The sequence below is a fragment of the Somniosus microcephalus genome, chromosome 11 (genome assembly GCF_052327205.1).
Source record: "Somniosus microcephalus isolate GS21.2 chromosome 11, FLI_Smic_1.0, whole genome shotgun sequence".
In the NCBI taxonomy this organism is placed as follows: domain Eukaryota; kingdom Metazoa; phylum Chordata; class Chondrichthyes; order Squaliformes; family Somniosidae; genus Somniosus; species Somniosus microcephalus.
Window position 1 is genome coordinate 218,148,823 of NC_140997.1, and position 21,313 is coordinate 218,170,135.

The 21,313-nt window shown below is 46.0% G+C and overlaps 1 protein-coding gene across 4 annotated transcripts in view; it reads right to left on the reverse strand.

The window, feature by feature from the left end:
• The window catches only part of slc38a3a (solute carrier family 38 member 3a), a 224,898-nt gene that overhangs the window by 62,443 nt on the left and 141,142 nt on the right, over positions 1–21,313 (reverse strand). For all 4 annotated transcript variants that reach the window (XR_015080074.1, XM_086001973.1, XM_086001971.1 and 1 more), the window contains exons 5-7: positions 20,051–20,124; positions 17,385–17,477; positions 14,547–14,628 (exon numbers count right to left, since the gene is read on the reverse strand). Coding sequence is in view for 3 of the 4 variants with exons in the window: in XM_086001973.1 (XP_085858099.1) it covers positions 14,547–14,628; positions 17,385–17,477; positions 20,051–20,124 (249 nt within the window). In the remaining variant the exon portion in view is untranslated. The remainder of the gene's footprint in view (positions 1–14,546; positions 14,629–17,384; positions 17,478–20,050; positions 20,125–21,313) is intronic.

The following is a 21,313-nucleotide window of genomic DNA, read 5'->3' on the forward strand; positions in this document are numbered from 1 at the left end:
GTTTTTTTCCTTACTGGTCACCGTCAGTGCCTGAATGGAGTGCCAGTCTAAACGTATCTTCCTTATCCATTCACGTCCCAACAACGGTGGACCACCATCTTGTAGAATGTATAAATACAACTTTTGTATTTCTTTGCCGTTGTATACCACAGGCACCCTTATTTTTCCTTTGGGGTAGACTTTCTGCCCCGTATATGTTTTTAAGATAATGGATGTGTCTTTTAGAGGAATATGCGAAAATAGCCTCTCGTAATCTCGTCGATTTATTACGGTTAGAGCTGATCCTGTATCTAGCTCCATTTTAACTGGGGGCCCTGCTATTGTGAGGGTAACCCAAATGGTTTGGTAATCCTCTTTGGCAAGTACATTATGTAATTTGAGACAGCTTAGTCTCTTGTTTCCAGAGTCGCTATCGCTATTCTGGTCTTCGGAGCTATTGTCCGTCATCATTTGTACCTTCCTGTACTTTTCTTTATTGATTTTTTGTTTTCTGTCAGTGGATTTATTTTGTCCAGATTGGCATACCCGTGCAATGTGTCCAATCTTACCACATTGCCTGCATGCTTTGCCCTTGAACCAGCAGTCCCTCTGGTTATGGGTGGATCTGCCGCAGCGATAACATCTTCCGAACTCCTGTGTCATTTTATGGGTGCCGAAGTCCTGTGTCTCTTGTTGTATCTCTGCAGCTCCTTTTGCTGCTGCTTCGTATGATACAGCCATACTGAAAGCTTTGTCCAATGTTAAATCTTTTTCAGAAAGCAGTCTTTTTTGTGTTCCTTCACTTAAGAGACCGCAAACAAATTTGTCTCGAAGATAATCCGATAGTCCTGCTCCGAATTGGCAGTACTTTGATAGCTTTCTTAATTCGTTTAGGTAATCAGCGTTACTTTCATTCTTGTGTTGATTTCTCCTGAAGAACTTGAATCGTTCCGCTATCAGCAGCGGTGTTGGGTTTAAATGCTCCTGCAGGGTATCAACAATTTCTTTAAAAGTCTTGTCCTTTGGTTTGGCTGGAGTGATTAAATTTCGTAACAGCCCGTATGTCTTCGCGCCCATTAAGTTCAGAAGTACTGAAGCTTTTTTTTCATCTGTTATTCCATTTGCAGTGCAATAAACCTCTACTCTTTCCACGTATGTGGTCCAATCTTCTATTTCGCCATCAAAAGCCTCAATATTACCAGATTTAGGCATTTCAGAAAAGATATGGCGCTTCCCGTGCTTTTTTTTTTCTCTCTGTAGCAACGATATGGCGCTTCCCACGCTTTCCTGCCGCTGCTACCGATAACAACGCTGTTTTACTGTGGTTTCCGTTTATTCACTGTTGGAGACTCGTTCCCGACGGAGGTCTAAACACTGACCTGCTTGCCGCGCCGGCCGTCTCTCGAGTGCACCCTCCCAGTCCGTTATTGCTTGCCTCCGATTTCGCTGCCTGTCTCAGCTGTAGAGCCCGCCGCTGGAGCTCCAGCCTGACGCCCAGGAAGGATTAGCGCAGTACCTGTCACCAGCTTGGCCAGCTGGTGAAACCACAGTTTCTCTTACTTCCTTGAGTCTTCTGGACGCTGGAGGAATCAATGTCCTTGAGGTGCTGCCGAATTGCAGGTAAGTCCGTTTCCACTTCGTCACCACTGTAGTGTCCGTGTGTAGATAGAGACACTGAAGACAGGAGTTGGTTCATAGGTATTTACTAAGCAAGTCTGGGGGGGGTTTCTAAAGGATATACACAATACACAGGCTTATATAGCCCAAGTGGCAATTACCGGCATTACGCACACCTGGGGCTCTTAAAGGCACATACACCATAATTGCTCTTAAAGGCACATACACCACAACACCAGGTTAGGACAGGATCAGGCGTAGCTGTGTTGCCCCTCCCCCACCATCAAATGTCCGGCTAACATTCGTATGAAAAATAGCCATTGGTTGAGGTACTGGAAATCGATTGGCTAACGCGATGTGGCACCTTTAGGAAAGGATGAGAAGAATTGGAATGGGGTTTTTTAAAAATCCAATTGTCATTTTTTTTGGTAGCAATTAATTTTTGACTCGTGGGGTTAGAAATTGACATGCATTGCGCCCATTTTTAGGGGTCAAAGGGTGCAACGCTAACGAGTTTAGCAGTGGGATGGCCAATATGTGCGAACGTTGCGACCGCTGCTAAATTCGTTGGGGCCAGTTTTGAGGCGTGGCAGGCGGCAGTCTAAAGCAGGCGCCAGGCCTCTTGCATGTGTTAATCAGGGTCCAACGCCTGTTTAAGGACCCCTCCTGGAATTTGTTTCCGATGAGCAGAGCAGGTGTCAGAACCACATTTTTCCCTCAGCTACCGAAGCAGATTGACTGGTACGATAGCAAAATACTGCGGATGCTGGCAATCCGAAATAACAACAGAAAACGCTGGAAAAACTTAGCAGGCCAGGGCAGCATCCATGGAGAGAGAAACAGAGTTAACGTTTCAGGTTGAAGACCCTTCGTCAGAACTGAGAAAAAAAGCAGGAAATGAAACAGATTAAAAGGCAAGTTTGGGGGCTGGGAAATGGGGGAGGGGATGAAAGAACAAAAGGGAAGGTCTGAGAGAGGTGAAGAGACATTAAGAGATATTCAAGGCGAGACGAGATGGTAATAGGACAGGTAAAGAGACAAAGGATGGCTCTAGATGAAGTGTGAAATGCGCTGGCAGAACGACTGGTCATTCTCCTCATGTCTGTTTGCCAACAGTCACTGCAATTCAAAGAAATTAATTGAGTGAAGCACTTTTAAGACATTCTGATGTAGAAAGGTGCCACTGAAGTGCAAGTACTGTCTTTAACACGTAGTACTCTCAGACAGCTCTCAACGCCAAGGGGCTAGGGTCAGCCATGGCTGTGATGTTTCAGCTTAGCAGCCAGTGATTTTCCATCCAGCACCTCTGAATGAGCCCTCTCAGAGAGCAGCAGCCATTCCCCGTGTGCCAGGACCCAATGGTCACGGACCTGGCCTCCCAGGTTAAATGGATTGTATGGTTTCACTCCCAGCTCTGTTCAACTAAGCCTGCTTGCTTGCCACTGATGAGGCCGTGCAGCTGGACTGAAGCACAGTGGCGTGATCGTGGAAAGGAGCGAAAATTAAGCAGGGACTGAAGTTGCAAGTCAACGCACTTCAGGCGTCAAAAGTGTGCAATTTTATACGAATCGGGCAGCATCAAAGTTTAATTAAAAATAATGGGCCAGAAATTCGTGAACGGGGCTTACCGCGCGTGCAAGCCCCGTATATGCACTTACCCGACGCTCCTGCCGATCACCTCCAGGGACGCCTGGAATTGGTGTTTCAAAAAGAAGAATCCCGGGCAGCGTATGACGTCACACCGCCCAGGAGTGCAGCCAGCGCGAAGCCTGGAGCGTGCAGTGCAAGTGAGACACGCCCCTTAAGGTCTCATTGTAGTAGGACACGCCCCCAATCTCTCCAAGCAGCTGCAGAGGACTTTGTAGTTACACAGCTGCAGGGAAAGTAAGTTATCTGCTATTTTATGAATGTTTTGTGAACTTTTATAAAATTTTAAAAACGTTTACATTATTTTGAAGAATCTGAAGTAGTTTTAAACAGAATTAAAGCAATTTAAAGACTTTTAAAAGCCCTAAAAGAATTTTTTTAATTCCATGTATTTATTTAGCAATGTCGTCGTCATACGTGTCTTCACACCGTTCCCTTTGGGGAACTGTATGAAGTGGTGGAAGGATTTATGGCCATGATTAACGCTCATTCCGTGACCGTAACCATCTTTGAACCAGCCATTAGGGCGGTTAGTCCTATGGCGGGAGGGTTTTACGGGCTCCCACAAGCTATACAAGGAGGGGGGGCCACCCACACCCACGGACGCAAATATCCCACTGGATGTCAACCCAGAATTTAGAGCCGGAGCTCCGACTCCACTTGCCGGGACTGTCTGGAGCGGGGTTCGAAACCCTACCCTGATCTGGCCCAGCGGCGGGGATCCTACCGCTATGCCAAAGGCCCAATCCGATTAGCAACGTGAAATGGCTGGAATGAGCACAATTCACGGCATTAAAAGAACTCACAATTGAACTGATGATGACCTCAGCAATCTCCTCAAGGAGGTGGAGGCGCAGCGCCTGCTCATCATTGGTAATGAGAAGTCAAAGGCGCCGCAAAAAGGGCAGATGATAGCTTGGTCTTTCAAGTGGCAGCATAGGGCTCCAGTCACGGGGAGGGAAAAGGCGCAGGAAACGTATGGGTGTCACCTTTTGTGCAGAGTGGGCCTTTTGCGTAGCAGTAAGCATCCCCGCCGCTGGGCCAGAAGGAGTAAGGTCTCGAACCCCACTCCAGACAGTCCCGGCAAGTGGAGTCGGAGCTCCAACTATAAATTCTGGGTGGACATCCAGCGGGATACTTGCGTCCGTGGGTGTGGGTGGCCCCCCCCCCCTCAGATGGGTTGTGGGAGCCCGTAAAACCCTCACGCCATAGGACTAACCACCCTAATGGCTGGTTCAAAGATGGTTACGGTCACGGAATGAGCGTTAATCACGGCCATAAATCCTTCCACCACTTCATACAGTTCCCGAAAGGGAACAGTGTGAGGATATGTACGACGATGACCTCTTGCGCAATGCACCTCCTTGGACCCTCAGTCGCAGATGCGAGGGGGCAAATCGTGCAATTGTTAAATTTTTCATTTTTTTTACATGTAAAATGTTGGCCCAGTAATTCCCTTCCAAATGCGCGAGTACGGTCGGGGTACTTACGCGTCTGGCTGGAGGAAATGCCGGTTTTCAGCATGCACAGCGCATGCGGGGAAAACCGGCATTTCTTGTCCTCTGAACGAAGGGGTTCAGAGGCAAAACGCGTGCGCAGTAAAATTCGCCGCTTTCATTCATGATTTCAGTGAGGTCAAGTCCTTACAACTTACACATGAAAAAAGCATGGGTACAGTTGCTCCAGAGGCTGCGGAGGAAGATATTTCTTATCGTGGAGCTTCTGAAAGTATGTATGTCTGTATATATTCCTTTGCGTGTTATGTATATATTCCTTTACTTATGTGTATGAATGTATTATTTAATTATGACTTTCAGAGAAAGTAACTTATTGGAAAATCATAATTAAAAACATACATTCATACACATTAGTAAAGGAATATAAAACATACATACATATACGTAAAGGAATATATGCGGACATACATACATAATTACTTATTACTGATGAAAAGTTTCTTTCTTAAAAGTGCTGGAAATGTTACATTACTCATTTTAGAACACTCATTTTCACATTCCATTCACACAGCCACAATTGCTCCTTCTACCTACCGTTCTGAAAACTCGTTTAAAAAAAAAAATTTAAACTTTAAAACTTACTTAAAATTTCTTAAAATAACTTCCCTCCCTTTCCCAAACAAAAATATTGCCTTTCAGAAGCTCCACGATAAAATATATCTTCCTCCGCAGCCTTGGAACAACTTTACACCTGATTTTTTCAAGTGTAACTTGTAAGGACTTACCCTCACTGAATCCATGAATGAAATCTACGAAGTTCACTGCGCAAGCGCTGCCTGTGCAGTCGCACGCGCTGTGCCTATGAACCCCTTCGTTCCGAGGTCTGGAAATGCCGGCGTTCCCCGCATGCGCTGTTCATGCTGAACGCCGGCATTTCCAACGGCCAGATGCGTGAGTACCCCGACCGTACTCACGCCTTTGGTCACGAATTTCTGGCCCAATAACTCTGTATACGCTGACCCAACTGCTTCAATGCCATTTTCCACAATTTGCCTCTTTTTTTTTTTTTGTTGCCACGTCTCCGCTCTTACTATAACCTTGTATCATTGTGGGAGACCATTTCCTCCCTGGCATGCGACCAGGTCACTGAGACACCACGCAAAAGCGGGTCAGAAATGAATTCACGTATGGTTCTCAGTATTTACTCCCTGGCGTCAGACTGCACCTGTTTAGAATAAATTTTGTTCGATGCCAAGCAGGGTTGTGCTTCCCTTTTTTGTTGAGCAGCCAAAGTGAAGGGCCAAGACTCTTGGTACAAGTCAACACCCAAGTTGGAAAGAGCAAAAAGGGAAGAGGAGGTAAATCAGGGAACAGCGCTGAGGTGATGCCAAGTTTATGTTTTTTCAAACAATGTGTCCACGGACCTGCAAACCCCAAATTAAACCTGACTTTCACTTCTAACAGTGTTACTGACACAACTCATGATTCACTCAATGGGAGTTCCAATGCGGCATCCAAATGGGATACTTGATGTAGCAGCTTTTGAATCACAGCTCCTTAGACAAAGCAATACATAGGAGTTACAACACAAAGGCAGGCCATTCGGCCCAACCAGTCCCGTGTCGGCGTTCACCCTCCTCCTGCTGTGCCACTCTGCAACCTCTGGATGATTGCAGAAGGTGCTGTGATGTTAGGTTTGCTGGCTGGACATTTTTAATTTGCCTCTACCTACCTAAGATTTTTTTTTTTTTTAAACTATCCTGACTGGTACTGGACTGTTGTAAAAATCCACCCGATGTCCTTTATGGAAGGCAGCGCGCCGTCCTTACCCGGTCTGGCCTATATGTGACTCCAGTCCCACACCAGTGTTGCTGACTCTTATCTGCCCTCTGACGTGGCCTGGTGAGCCACTCAGTTGTATCAAACCGCTACAGCGGTTCATGATGAAGATCTACCACCACATTCTGGGGGCAACTAGGGATGGGCAAGAAATGCCAGCCTTGCCAGTGACGCCCGCATCCCGAGATTGAACTTTTAAGAAGTCTTACTGGCAGCAGTAAATGTGCTGCTGCGTCATGCGGAGGGACATTGTCCCCATTCTCTGCGTATTCCGAAAGCTGCAGAGGGTTATGTAACACCCCAGAGTTAAGATGTACTGAGACAGCCTTCTAAGGACTGCTCTTGCCTCCCAGGTTCAAGTTCCATTGCCTCTGTGGTGAAAGGTGCACTTGTACGAATTTCTCATTTTTTTTATTTTTTTTTAAGTGCTCTCCATTGCATTGTGTCAGCGAGATGGCAACCAGAGCTCGAATGCTGGCTCAGTTTTTCCAAGCGGTTTCTGTGGGCCTTGTTCTGGAGCTAGGGCAGGATTGAGACACCAACGTTGCACTCATTATCGGTGCCATTTTGCCTGAAAGAACCCAGTGTTTTCACTTTGGCCCCGACAGTAGCAGCAGTCTTTGGTCTGGGCCTCGTAATCCGGTTACAGACGGCCTGTTTTATGATTAAAGGCCTGAATAGGTGACGCTGTTACTGGACAGCTCAACACCTCAGAATAGAGGCTGTAATGGCAGCCAGGCCGAGCTAATGCCTTAACCCCTTCATTTCTAGCACAGAGTACATTTATTTCATGGACTACCAAGATTACAAGGGAAGATTTCCTCTGTGCATCATGTATAATAAAATTGTTGTCCCTCCTATAAAGAACAGATTTAGGATTTCATTACACATAACACACAGAGGAACTGTTCCTCTTACATCGGGACCTTTTTAAACATCTGCTTTAGATCAACTGTAGCTCAGTTGGTAGCACACTCGCCTCTGAGTCAGAAGGTTGTGGGTTCAAGTTCCACTCCAGGGACTTGAGCACAGGAAGCTAGGCTGACACTCCAGTGCAGTGCTGAGTGAGCGCTGTTGGAGGTGTCGTCTTTCAGATGAGACGTTAAACCGAGGCCCCATCTGCTCTCTCAGGTGGACGTAAAAGATCCCACGGCACTATTTCAAAGAAGAGCCGGGGAGTTATCCCCGGTGTCCTGGTCAATATTTATCCCTCAACCAACATAACAAAAACATATGGGCCCAGAAATTCGGGTCTCCACAGGTGAGTACGCATGGGGTACTTACCCGTAGGAAGTGCCGGTTTCCTGCATGCACTGCGCATACGCGGGAAACCGGTACTTCAGTTCCTCTGAACGAAGAGGTTCAGAGGTCGAACGCGTGCGCGCGGGGAGGCTGCGCGTGCGTATCAAACTTAGTTTTTTTTTTTACAGGCTTCTCCGGGAACGTAAGCCTGCAGAATTTAGAAATATAAAAAGCAGGTGTAAGGCCTGCTTTTTACAAGGTAAGTGGTGAATTAATTAAAATTAAAACATTTTTCCCACAGGTTTATTATTTGTAAATACTTTAAAGCAAGGTAAGTTTATTTTTAGCCCCGTTAGAATATAAAATTATTTTTTCAAAAATTTAAATTATTGTTTAAAATAGTTATTTCATGTAGTTTATAGTTTATTTAAAAAATGTGATTAAAAAAAAAAATTATTTGAAGGTTTAGTGCTATTTTGGGGCCGTAGTATTTATAAGTCTTTATAAGTATTTATAAGCACTTCCTGTCAGACTTATGAATGGAGCATTCCCTGCTCCGATTGGCTGCTCATGGCCCACGTGATCCCAGGGGACGCATCGAACTAACTGCGCCCCTGGGATACGCAAGCACTGCGCGCCGGCAGCTGGAGCAGGCCCCGGATCAGAATTCCACGGGGCCCTACAGCTCAATGGCCGGCGCGCAAGGTAAGTGCAGATCGGGGGCTTGCATCCGCGGGAAGCCCCCGACCCTAATTTCTGGGCCAATTATCTGGTCATTATCACATTGCTATTTGTGGGAGCTTGCGGTGCACAAATTGGCTGCCGCGTTTTCCACATTACAACAGTGACTCCACTCCAAAAGTACTTCATTGGCTGTAAAGCGCTATGAGACGTTCGGTGGTCGTGAAAGACGCTATATAAATGCAAGTCTTTCTTTCTAAGAATCAATGCGGTACTTAAAGAACAGCTTCAGTAAGACATACAAGCACTGTACACTTTTCATCACAGAACATATCACGCAAGTTCCAAACCCTTGATCTCTTCCTTCTCAGATATTCAAATCTCGAGAAGACGTGAAGGGGAGGAAGAAAAAAAATTATTTGAAAGGCAGCTCAAATGGCACTGCAGATCCCAGTACAAGTATCTTAATTTACCTCACAGAAAGAAAGTCAAGACAGCAGCACCAACCGTACCAAAGAGCCGGCACAGACACGATGAGCAGAATGGCCCTCTCCTGTGCTGTATCATTCTATGAATCTATGAATTGTACAAATCAAGGCTACATCATGGATGAGTGTGTGTGTGTTTAAATCTATTTTTCAATGTTATTTTAAGCTGAAACTTGTGTACAAATATTTAAGCATTATTTTTGTTGTTGTAGTAATTCCCTTCATCAATATTTTTATTATCTTAGATACAGCACAGGAGGCCGCCATTTGGCCCATTGTGCCTTTGAAAGAGCTCTCCAATTAGTCCCACTCCCCCTGCTCTTTCCCCATAGCGCTGCAAATTTTCCTTTTTAAGTATTTATCCAATTTCCTTTTGAAAGTTACTATTGAATCTGCTTCCACCGCCCTTTCAGGCAGTGCATTCCAGATTATAACAACTTGCTGAGTAAAAAAAAATTGTTCTCATCTCCCCTCTGGCTTTTTTTGTCAATTATCTTAAATCTGTTTACCGACCCTCCTGCCAGTGGAAACAGCTTCTTCCTAACTGCTCTATCGAAACCCCTCATCATTTTGAACACCTCTATTTAATCTCCCTTTAACCTTCTTTGCTCGGAGAACAATCCCAGTTTCTCCAGTCTCTCCACATAACTGAATTCCCCCATCTCTAGGTACCATTTTTTCCCTTTTGCCATGCTGATCCAGCATGCACCATTCTATAGCCAAGTTGGCAGCCGTTCTGTCCTCGCTGTGAGTATTTACCCATCTTTGCTCGGCAGCTCAACCCCAGCCCCTTAAGAAATACTAGTCTAGTTTAAACAGGGGGGGCCCTAAGAGAGTGGCTGTAAATGAACGCACTCCTGTTTGTCAGTAATTATATTATGGCCTGTATCACAGATTTTGTGCCATAACAGCACACTTTCACAGAACTCCTCCCTTCCCCTGGGGAGGCTGATGCAACCACAGCTAAAGTTTGCTCGAGTTCTATATTTGTTCCTTTGCTTTAATCAAATGCGGGCTAAAGCATTCTGTATCGTAACTGTAGGACATCTGTGCAACTGCGGAATTTCAAGATTCCACCAATGGAGCCCCGGACTGTAACAGGGAGCTTCCAAGTACCTCAGCCAGCTACAGCTAGAACAGCCAATATATAGATAGGGCAGCGATCGGCCACCATATCTCCGCAGCTGTCCTGTTCCCTTCACTGTCAAGGCTGTATTGGGGATTGCGCCATCTCTGTATACATCTAGTCAAATGACAACTGTTTAGGAGCAGCTCTGTTTCTGCATTCGTAAATGCACGCGTAGAGGCCTCGTGTCTCACCCTGGTTTAATATTTAATTTTCTTAACCCGTACTCTGGTTAAATAAGGAGGAACTCCAAAACAAATCCCACCACCAATGATTTGCCTTTAACTGTTAACCTGCAGAATAAACAGGAAATCATCACTTGGCAAATATAACAACTGTTGTGATATCCGAGTTCATCTCTACCCCGGTGAATAAACACGGGCTCCACAAAGATGCACCATGCATAACCCTTACCCTGCTGAATAAACAAGGAATCAGTACAGTTGCACAGTGCCTAACCCGTACTCCTGCTGAATAAACAAGGAATCAGTACAGTTGCACAGTGCCTAACCCTTACTCCTGCTGAATAAGCAGCAGCTCACTACAGTTGCACAGTGAGTAACCCTTACTCTGCTGGACACAAGTTACACAGCCAATCCTTACCCTGTTGAAGTCTCACTTATTCAGATACCAAGTTTCCTACAGAAACATAGAAAAATAGGAGCAGGGGTAGGCCATTTGGCCCTTCGAGCCTGCTCCGCCATTCAATATGATCATGGCTGATCCTCTGGGCAGGATTTTCATTGAGGCGTGATTGGAGGCGTGTGGGGGGTTAAAATCCCGAAATCGGGGGGCACGAACCCATCCCGCCCCCATGCCAGTTTCAAAGGAGGCGGGTACCCGACCCGCACTGGGACCCGCCTCCCCGAGGCGGGAAGGGGATTAGTGCCAATTAACTGCCTGTTAACAGGTAGTTAACAGGCAGTTTTTAGCCTAATCCCTATTTTTATTGTTGAAATGTGGGATTCTAGACGGCTCCAAACCACGCCAAGTTAGCGAGGCGGGCCGTCGGGATGAAGGACTTGGAGGGGTCGAGATGTCCGGTGTTCAGGTGAGTGATGGATGTATGAGTGCTGAGGTAAGTGTGTTTAAAGTGTTTAAAGAAGTTTTACTTACATTGACATACCTTTACAGCCTTCCTTCCCTCAGGTCTCAGGAGTCCCTCATCTCACTGGCACAGAAAGCAGAATGGCCGCAATGTCAAAAGTTCCAGCATTCAGCTTTCTGTTCTGGAGATCTCTCTAAATCATCCTGACAGGATGGAGTTAACTTGGAGTACAGATTGTCAGTGTTTGACAGCTTCAAACAGCTGTGAAATGCTGATATTTCATCTGTCAAAAGGTCTTGACAGATGAAATATCAATCTGTGATGTCACCTGTTGCCAGGTGGCCCTTAATTGGCCTGCTGAGCTCGCTGGGTGGGCTCAACAAGGTCAATCAAGTCAAAATCGCGTGGGTTGGCTAGAACTCGATGGAGGCGGGACTACAACCCCGAAAGTTGTAGTCCTGCCTCCTACACGACTCCTCAGTGAAAATCCAGCCCTCTATCTCAATACCATATTCCCGCTCTCTCCCCATACCCCTTGATGCCTTTTGTGTCTAGAAATCTATCTATCTCCTTAAATATAATCTTTATTAAGCATTTCATTTTCCTACCATTCGCTCTGCTGAAAGGCCATCTCCATACATGTGTATAATCCCTACCCTGCTGAAACACTTACACAAGTAATCCTTACACTGCTGAGCAAAAAAGGGAAACTCCATATAAATTGCAGTATGTAACCTTCACCTTGCTGATAAACAGAAATATTGTACAGTTGCACAATGAGTAACAATTTTCCGTTGAAGAAACATGAACTCCTATTATTAGCACAACAATAACTATTCCGATTAAGAGTTTAAAAATTTTTTTTTTTTCTCCCTTTCTTTTCTGTCCCTCTTGTAACGTGTTCCAGCTGATTACATCGTGTGTCAGCCGTGGCTCAGTGGGTAGCACCCTCGCCTCTGACTCTGAAGGTTGTGGGTTCAAGTCCCACTCCAGGTACTTGAGCAGGAAATGCAGGCTGACACTCCAGTGCGGTGCCAAGGGAGTGCTGCACTGTCAGAGGTGCCGTTTTTCGGACGAGACGTTAAACCGTCTGCTCTCTCAGGCTGGACGTAAAAAATCCCACGGCACTTCTTCGAAGAAGAGCAGGGGAATTATCCCCGGTGTCCTGGGCCAATACTTAACCCTCAATCAACATCACAGAAACAGATTATATCATGTGTCATAATCACATTGCTGTTTGTGGGAGCTTGCTGTGTGCAAATTGGCTGCTGTGTTTCCTACATTACAACAGCGACTATACTTCCAAAAGTACTTCATTGGCTGTAAAGCGCTTTGGGATGTCCAGTGGTTGTGAAAGTGCTATATAAATGAAAGTCTTTCTTTCTTTCCAGTCTCCAGCTGAAAAGACAGTCAGCCAATAGTAAATGAGCAACAGTAGGTGATTTCCTTTCCTCCCTTTGGATAAACGCCAGTGGCAGAAATTTTCACAGGGATTTTCCCAATCTTCTGCTATCACATACGCCATTCCGCCTGAGGTTTCTGTCGGGAAATCGTGGAAATTCTACCTCCAGGCATCTGCTATGCATTTCCAAATTATGTCATGGTTAAGATTGGCAAACTGCCACGTAAGATCTTGAAACATCAATGCAATGTGCTACCAAAATGGCGGGTGCTTTAATGCTACCAACACACACTTCCTGTTAGGCCTAGGATTCAGAAATAAAAGGGCCAATTTGAAGTTGGGGGTTCGGAGGCCAAGGTGGGAGCCAAACCGTCCGGCCCTCCCGGAGCGTGATGCCCAGGAGATTTTAACTTAAGGGCCTCGTTTGCATGCCCCGACTCTGACTCCCACCCAAAGCCGGTGGGAATGACCTCACCACTGGCAGGTGGGACTCAAAATTGGTTGAGGGTCAGTTCGCTGCCGGGGACCCACAGAAATGGTCCTCAGCAAAGTAAGTAGGGATTTGGGAGGAGAGTGTCAGCAGGTTCGCCATTGGGGGAGGGGGGTGGAGCCTGGGCCCAGAGAGGCTCTAGGTAACCTTGTGGGGTCATCCTGGCCCACAAGGAACCTTTAAAAAATGTTTTAAAAGAGTTTAGCTAGACCTAGATCCTTGCTGCCGCCAGCTAAAGCTGGCGGGCCGGGGGCCATGCAGGCCGTAGTTGGGCCTACGGGTAAAATGGCAGCCATTTAAATTAGGCCCCCCACTTCTCTGAGGCGGGTGGCCTTCCCATGCCTGTAGATGGGTCAGTAAAAATGGTGAGGGACGGGAATATGGCGCAACCCCCAGCCATTTTACCCCCCCTCACCCACACCGGGGGCAGGGGGTGGGGTTAAAGTTGGCCCTTAAGATTCTATTCAGATAACACATCCAAATTTAAAAAGTACAAGGAGCTAAGTTTCTGGCGCGGACACGATGGGCCGAAATGGCCTCCCTCCGTGCTGTAACTTTCTATGTGACGAGAAAGCCTCTGCATGGAGTTTAAATATAAGAGATTATTTACTAAATACACTAGTGACACCATGAGCATGGAATGCCAATACTGTAGCGAACTTTATTTTCATTGTATTCACTGGCTGCCAAATTAGACACCCTGTATCCTTTCTATGATGTCCAAGTGGAATAACAAGCATTCGTTGGATGGCTTCTCTACTGGATTAGTGGATAAATGCACTGCATGATATACTGAGACATACAGACCAGCAAAATACCAGATTTGATCTATAAACTGGGTTGTCTCAACAACAACTTGTATTTATATAGTGCCTGTAGCCTTATCAAACAAAATTTGACACCGAGTCACATAAGGAGATGTTGGGGCAGATGACGGTACATTTTAAGGAGCGTCTTGAAGGAGGAAAGAGAGGTAGAGAGGCAGAGAGGTTTAGGGAGGGAATTCCAGAGCACAGGGCCTAGGCAGCTGAAGGCACGGCCGCCAATGGTGGAGCGATTAAAATCGGGGATGTTCAAGAGGCTGGAATTGGAGGAGCGCACATATCTTGAAGAATTTTTAGAGCGGAGGGAGATTACAGAGATAGGGAGGGGCGAGGCCATGGAGGGATTTAAAAACAAGGATGAGAATTTTAAAATCTCAGCTGGAGCATTGCTGGGGCCCTCCAATTGGCCTCGGTGCCCAGGTTCAGTAATGTCATTTATAGGTGTTCACCTTGCTCTTATTCTAATACTTTAATATTCTGGAGCTTGAAGGAAGAGCAAAGGTCAGAATTTCCTCAGGACTTCTCCTGCTCTGCTGGTGGAAGATTGGCGGAAACCCCATCTACACGGATAAAAAAGGGGGTTTCCGCCAAGCTGCTGCCCAAGTAACTGCGGAGCAATGGGAGAAGGCCCGAGGAAATTTACACCTCGTCCCCCACCGCCGAACATTTATTTCAGCCTTTTTACCTTTCAGGAGTTCTTACTCACCCAGCTTTCTCCTCAATGTTCAGGAAGGCCTGGATCACCAGGGGAAGTTCATACTTCACGATGTAGAGATAACTGGACATGGCTGAAAGCAGACAAAGGGCTTTAGGTTGAGCTTGCAGCTTAAACCTCAACAATGAACCGCGGCAGAGGATGTGTCTCCGTCTGGGGAACTGGGTCTCCAGACATTTCAGACACCTTGTCGCAGAGGAAAGCTTTTAAAGGAGTAATGTTTCCTCCATTACAACAGTGACTATGCTTCAAAAGCACTTAATTGGCTGTAAAGCACTTTGGGACATCCTGAGGTCATGAAAGGCGCTACATAAAAGCAAGTCTTTTCTTCTCTTTTTTCATTTTTCTCTTAAAAATGTACAAGTGGGTACGCCAATTCTGGCCACGCTCACCACCTTTCTGTGGACGGTTACAGCGAGGGTTCGAGTACAGGAACAAGGATGTCTTGCTGCAGTTGTACAGGGCCTTGGTGAGACCACATCTTGAGTATTGTGTGCAGTTTTGGTCGCCTTATCTGAGGAAGGATGTTCTTGCCATGGAAGGAGTGCAGCGAAGATTCACCAGGCTGATACCTGGGGTGGCAGGAATGATGTATGAGGAGAGATTGGGTCGATTGAGCTTGTACTCGCTGGAGTTTAGAAGAATGAGAGGGGATCTCATTGAAACTTATAAAATTCTGACAGGACTGGACAGATTAGATGCAGGAAGGATGTTCCCAATGGTCGGGGAGTCCAGAACCAGGGATCACAGTCTAAGGATAAAGGGTACATAAGAACATAAGAAATAGGAGCAGGAGTAGGCCATACGGCCCCTCGGGCCTGCTCTGCCATTCAATAGGATCATGGCTGATCCGAACCTAGACTCACGTCCACTTCCCTGCCCGCTCCCTGTAACCCCTAATTCCCTTATCAGCTAGGAAACTGTCTACCTCTGTTTTAAATGTATTTAATGTCGCAGCTTCCACAGCTCTCTGAGGTAGCAAATTCCATAGATTTACTACACTCTGAGTGAAGAAGTTTCTCCTCATCTCAGTTTTGCCATTTAGGACAGAAATGAGGAGGAATTTCTTCACCCAGAGAGTGGTGAACCTGTGGAATTCTCTACCACAGAAGGCAGTTGAGGCCAATTCATGAAATGTATTCAAGAAGGAGTTGGACATATTTCTTAAGGCTAAAGGAATCAAGGGGTATGGGGAGAAAGCAGGGACCGGGTACTGAATTTGGATGATCAGCCATGATCGCATTGAATGGCGGAGCAGGCTCGAGGGGCCGAATGGCCTACTCCTGCTCCTATCTTCTATGTTTCTATGTTACAAGGTGGAATCAGCAGAGGCTGAGTTCATAGATAACCTACCAGCATTCTCAAACATGAAATGACTAATGGCGGATGGGGGAGAAAATAAAGAGAACAAATGATAGCATCAGCAAAGGATGTGTGTTTAGGGACCCACGGCATATTTATTATTTATCCAGCGAGCAGACTTAATTGAAGTATACACATGCATGAAAGCCACAGGTGCTTTATGGTGCTGGATCTACTGAGTAAATATTACGTGCAATGGATCGGCAATACATGATATAAATAGAAACTGTCGGCTTTAGGCCAGTATGAAAGGTGTAGGCGGATTTGCAGAAGGCTCAGGTGTTATGATGCATAGCGATATCAGTGAATACGTGATGTTAATGGAAGAATGCGACACTATGTTGTAGTATCCTGGCAGTGATTATACAGATGGTTTTCATTGGGTAGTGTATATTGCAGGGCTGTAGTGCATCAATTAGTGGAGATATGCGAGGGGGAGAGTGGGAGAGGAGAGGTTGAAATCCCTCTTTTAATGAAAAATGAGACAATGCCCATTTTATTTCTACTGACTAACAAGCTAACAAAATCAAGATAGTACATGCGAATAAAACAGGCAATTTCTGAAAATGTGATTTCTTTAATTATGGAGAAAAACAGACCTTTCTCCCAATTTTCATTAAAACAAAGGTTTGATGCCAAGGCTTCTATGGAAACAGTTCTTTGCAGCGTGTGGGTAAAAAGATCAGATCATTTGGGTATTAAAATTCAGTATGCTCGGAGATGCCCACGTAAGGAATGGAAGTAGTTCTACGAACATCATGCACAGTGGACGTTATCCCTTTGGCTAAACAAAGATTGTTTTTTCTCTGGAATGCGGAATTAATGGTCTGGAGAAGGTCCGTCTTCCCCCTACATTCTCACCAACCATAATTCTAATCTTGATATCTCTGGACTAATGCCTCAATGTTAGGGGGATAAACTCAGACGTCGAGTCCATCTTAGAACATAAGAAATAGGAGCAGGAGTAGGCCATACGGCCCTTCGAGCCTACTCCGCCATTCAATAAGATCGTGGCTGAACTTCTACATCAACTCCACTTTCCCGCCTTATCCCCATATCCCTGGATTGCCTTAGTGCCTCAAAATCTATCGATCTCTGTCTTGAATATACTCAACGACTGAGCGGCCACAGCCCTCTGGGGTAGAGAATTCCAAAGATCAACCAGTCTCAATTGGTTCACAGCAGGGAACAGCCAGGTGTTCCTTCGACTATTTTTTTTAGGGGGTTACCAAGTATTGCATTGCTCCAGTACTGGCTTTCTGCACCTAGAGGTCCTCAGTGAGCAACAGAAACATTGGAGCATATTAAATATGGCACTGTAGTTACAGCAAAACAGTATATCATTTCAGTTTTCTCCACAGGTCGCACTGCGAGTACATTGATATTCTTTGTATGCGAACACCATAAGAAGAAGAACACTTGATTTCAAGCCTGGTGAATTTTCAAATCCTTGTTTCGACTTCTTACCTCCAATGTTCTGCAGGGTGATTGCTACAGCAGCTGCCAACTTTCCTGGAGTCCCAAATGCCCTAAAACCGAGCTGTTCGTACGCACGGATTCCTGAGGGGTCGAAGAAAAGGTGATTTCAATCGCTAGAAATAAGGCCCAGATTTTTCAGGCAAACATTTGGATATTTCAAAAGCATTCCTTGAAAGAAAGAAAGACTTGCATTTATATAGCGCCTTTCATGACCACCAGACGTCTCAAAGCGCTTTACAGCCGATGAGATACTTTTTGAAGTGGAGTCACTGTTGTAATGTGGGAAACGCACAGCAAGCTCCCACAAACAGCAATGTGGTAATGGCCAGATAATCTGTTTTTGTTATGTTGGTTGAGTGATAAATATTAGCCAGGACACTGGGGATAACTCCCATGCTCTTCTTCGAAATAGTGCCCTGGGATCTTTTACGTCCACCTGAGAGACCAAAAGGTACTAAGGCCACACCTGCCCAGGTGAAAGAGGTACAGCTGGTCTCGTGGAGGGGATGGGTGTGGGGAGGAAATGGATAATCTGTCATAAAGTTTTTATAGGAAAGACATCAGAGCCAAAAAATCCACACCTTTGGCTGGAGTGTGGCAGATCAGCCAGAAACTAGGCTGGGTCCCAGTTATCTGAACTTTCTAGGATGCCCTTGTGGGGGTAGAGCCTCAGCCCATCCCTTGCGATGCCGTTGTTGTTACAGGGCTGGCTCCTGCACCCCAGCCTTCAGGCAGACCTGGTATATGGTCAGAACAAGCGTTCACGCCAAAGCTGGATGCCTGGGAGCTAGTTGTCTGGCATCACTCTCAGTCTAGTGATGGTGCATGATGTGTGGAAACTAAAGAGGAGCATGAGGTAAAACTAACTGGCAGATGGTCAGAGGCAGCAAGCGGAAGACTCATTCATGGGCTTGTGTTAGTGCTGGGGTTGCCAACTCTGGTTGGACGTATTCCTGGAGGCTTCATCACATGACCTTCCACCTCCAACTCAAAGAAAATGAAAAAAAAAACCAACAATGTTTTTGAATTCCCCTGTGACTTTTCTCCCAGATTGCTCACACTAGTGCCCAGGAGATTAATCTTGGATTCCTGGAGGGTTGGCAGCCCTAGCTAGTGCCACTGGGCGGTGTGGGAGGCCTACCTGATAACATACAGGAAACTTTGTTATATCTGGCACCGACGGGACCGAGCTGTTGCCGATCTATCAAAACTGCCGGACAAACCAGCGTTAATGTTGAAGCATACGGAGATTTGCAGCTCCGTATCTGGCAACAAACACTGTTGCTTAGCAACAGCTTCTAAACAGTCGGCCGTACCTTGGAAACGTCTCTGTAGCTTCGCAACAGCTTCAGAGAGACTTTGCAGAGCCTGACTGTTGGGGAAAAAAAAGCCACGAGAAGAAAAAAAACCTAACAAAACAGCTCCTGATTTCTGCCGGTAGATCGAGGTTTCCGGACATACAACCTCCGGATAAACCAAAGTTTCCTGTACCATGGTATAGCGCACTGGAGCGCCAACATTCTGCTTCTTCCCCTCCAACAGTGCCGCACATACATTGCGCAATATTGTAGCCTGATCTGCAGTTCTCTACATCAGCAGAACTTGAACTGACAGATATTTTCTGAGCTGGTTGAACAGCTAAGAACATACCTGCAAAAGAGCATCAGCGGTCACTTGTACCTCAAAGCATAATTCTTTAGCAAAGAAACTTTGTTGCATTCTACATATCGGCTCGTTGGTCTAAGGGTACGATTCTCACTTTGGGTGTGAGCGATCTGGGATTCAAATCCCGGATGAATCCACTTTTATCCCAGAGAAACAAAATCGATACTAATCCTGCAATTTTTAGCCATGATGGTCCAGGCATCATAGTGTGTGGGCAGGCTTGATGGACCAGCTGGTCTTTTCCTGCCCATCAATTTCGTGTGCTGTAAGCTCGCCTTCCCTCTTTTCCCATCCCCGGCACAATAATATTCTTAGTATGCAGCAGAAAGACCCAAACGTTAGTCTCCAATGGATGTGCTTAATATATCTTAACTACTGCAAAAAAAACCAAGCACATGCAGAGTAACATCAAACAACACCAATAACACAGCTGCATTTGTGCTCAATGAGTTCTTCAGTAAATTAAGCACGATTTGTTCCCTCTTGTGTGTCAGCTGTGTCTCAGTGGGCAGCACTCTCGCCTCTGAGTCAAAAGGTTGTGGGTTCAAGTCCCACTCCAGGGACTAGGCTGACACTCTAGTGCAATGCTGAGGGAGGGCTGTACTGTCGGAGGTGCCGTCTTTCGGATGAGACGTTAAACCGAGGCCCCGTCTGCCCTCTCAGGTGGATGTAAAAGATCCCATGGCATTATTTCAAAGAAGAGCAGGGGAGTTCTCCCCGGTGTCCTGGCCAATAATTATCCCTCAATCAACATAACAAAATCAGATTATTTGGTCATTATCACATTGCTGTTTGTGGGAGCTTGCTGTGTGTAAATTGGCTGCCACATTACAACAGTGACTACACTTCAAAAGTACTTCATTGGCTGTAAAGCGCTTCGAGACATCCGGTGGTCGTGAAAGGTGCTATATAAATGCAAGTCTTTTTTTTTCTTAGGCTGGGCATAAAGCAAAGCACAGAGAGTGTCCATGTTAAGTCACTTCACTTACCAACCACCCCAGAAGCTTTCAGAAGCAAGTGGATGGAGTAGGAGGACAGGAGGGCCACGGTCGTCAATAGAAAGCTAAAAGAAAACAGGATGAAAGGAAAGACAAAGAATCATTTTCAAATCCTACTCATTGGCTGTGCACTGTAGGGTCTATGTATTAGGGTTAAATTATTGACTACAGGCTTTCCATTGCTGTCGAGACCTTTAATATTCTAGCAACATTTTATTGCACACAGTTCCCCAAGAATCGTGCTTTGCAGCATGGGCTTTAACCCAGTGTGGTGTGTGATTTTTGAATGTGTCCCTTGTTGAGTGTGTCCTTTTTAAATCATGGAAATAATGACTGGTAACTCAAGCACAGTTGGAAGTTCCATTTCTTGCTGTCCCAACCTTCAGTATTTTTAGAATTGCAGCCCTCACGCAGAGTTAGGAGGAGATTCTGGAACAGGATACAAGAGTGTCACTGGAGAAAAGGAAGCCGTATGGAGACTCCCATTCCAACACGTGCTCCCCTTTGCAGGAAGGCGCCTGGAACTTAGACTGGCGCAGGCCACTCAAAAGTGTAGGGGAATGGGATGGGCTGATTGATCCTCCCGCTTCCCCCTCTGCTTCCACAGTTTAGTGGGAAGTGTCTCGCTTACACCACTCAGCAACTCAACTGATTGGGAATCATCCCAGGCCCAGATGTTTCCTTTGTGGCACAGTGTGTCGGTGCTCCCTGCAGTACAACGAAAACAGGTAGATCTTGACCTAAGAAAACTACTAGGCACTTGGTCTAAGCGTTAAACAAAGCTTTAATCAATTGTTTTACAACATGGAGGTCTCGTTGTGTCCTTCACTAGTTCCTGTTAAGACTGTCCTGCGCAAGCTGGGCCCGTGCCCGAGTATTTATACTCTCCCTGGACAGCGCCACCCATAGGCCGCTCGGTATTATTTCATGTCTTTCTTTCATGAATGACTGATTCATGTCAGATCTCTTGCTGTCTAATCAAATCGAAGCTCCACTTTCAACTTCTCATTATTGACTGCAAGGAAAAAAAGAACCAACCTCTCCACGTGTTCAGGGCTCCAGCCTCCACTGGCCTTTTACAGCACCCACCAAAGCAGAGGTGGCAGCTATGGGAGCCGGAAATGGGGCATGTTTCTGTTTCGGAGGTAACGTCCATGTCTAGTCTCCTAATCACAGAAATTCCCCAGCCCAGGTATCGTATCTGAGCACTCTGTATCCTGCTCATAGAGCTGAAGTCGTTGGAATGTTCTCTGA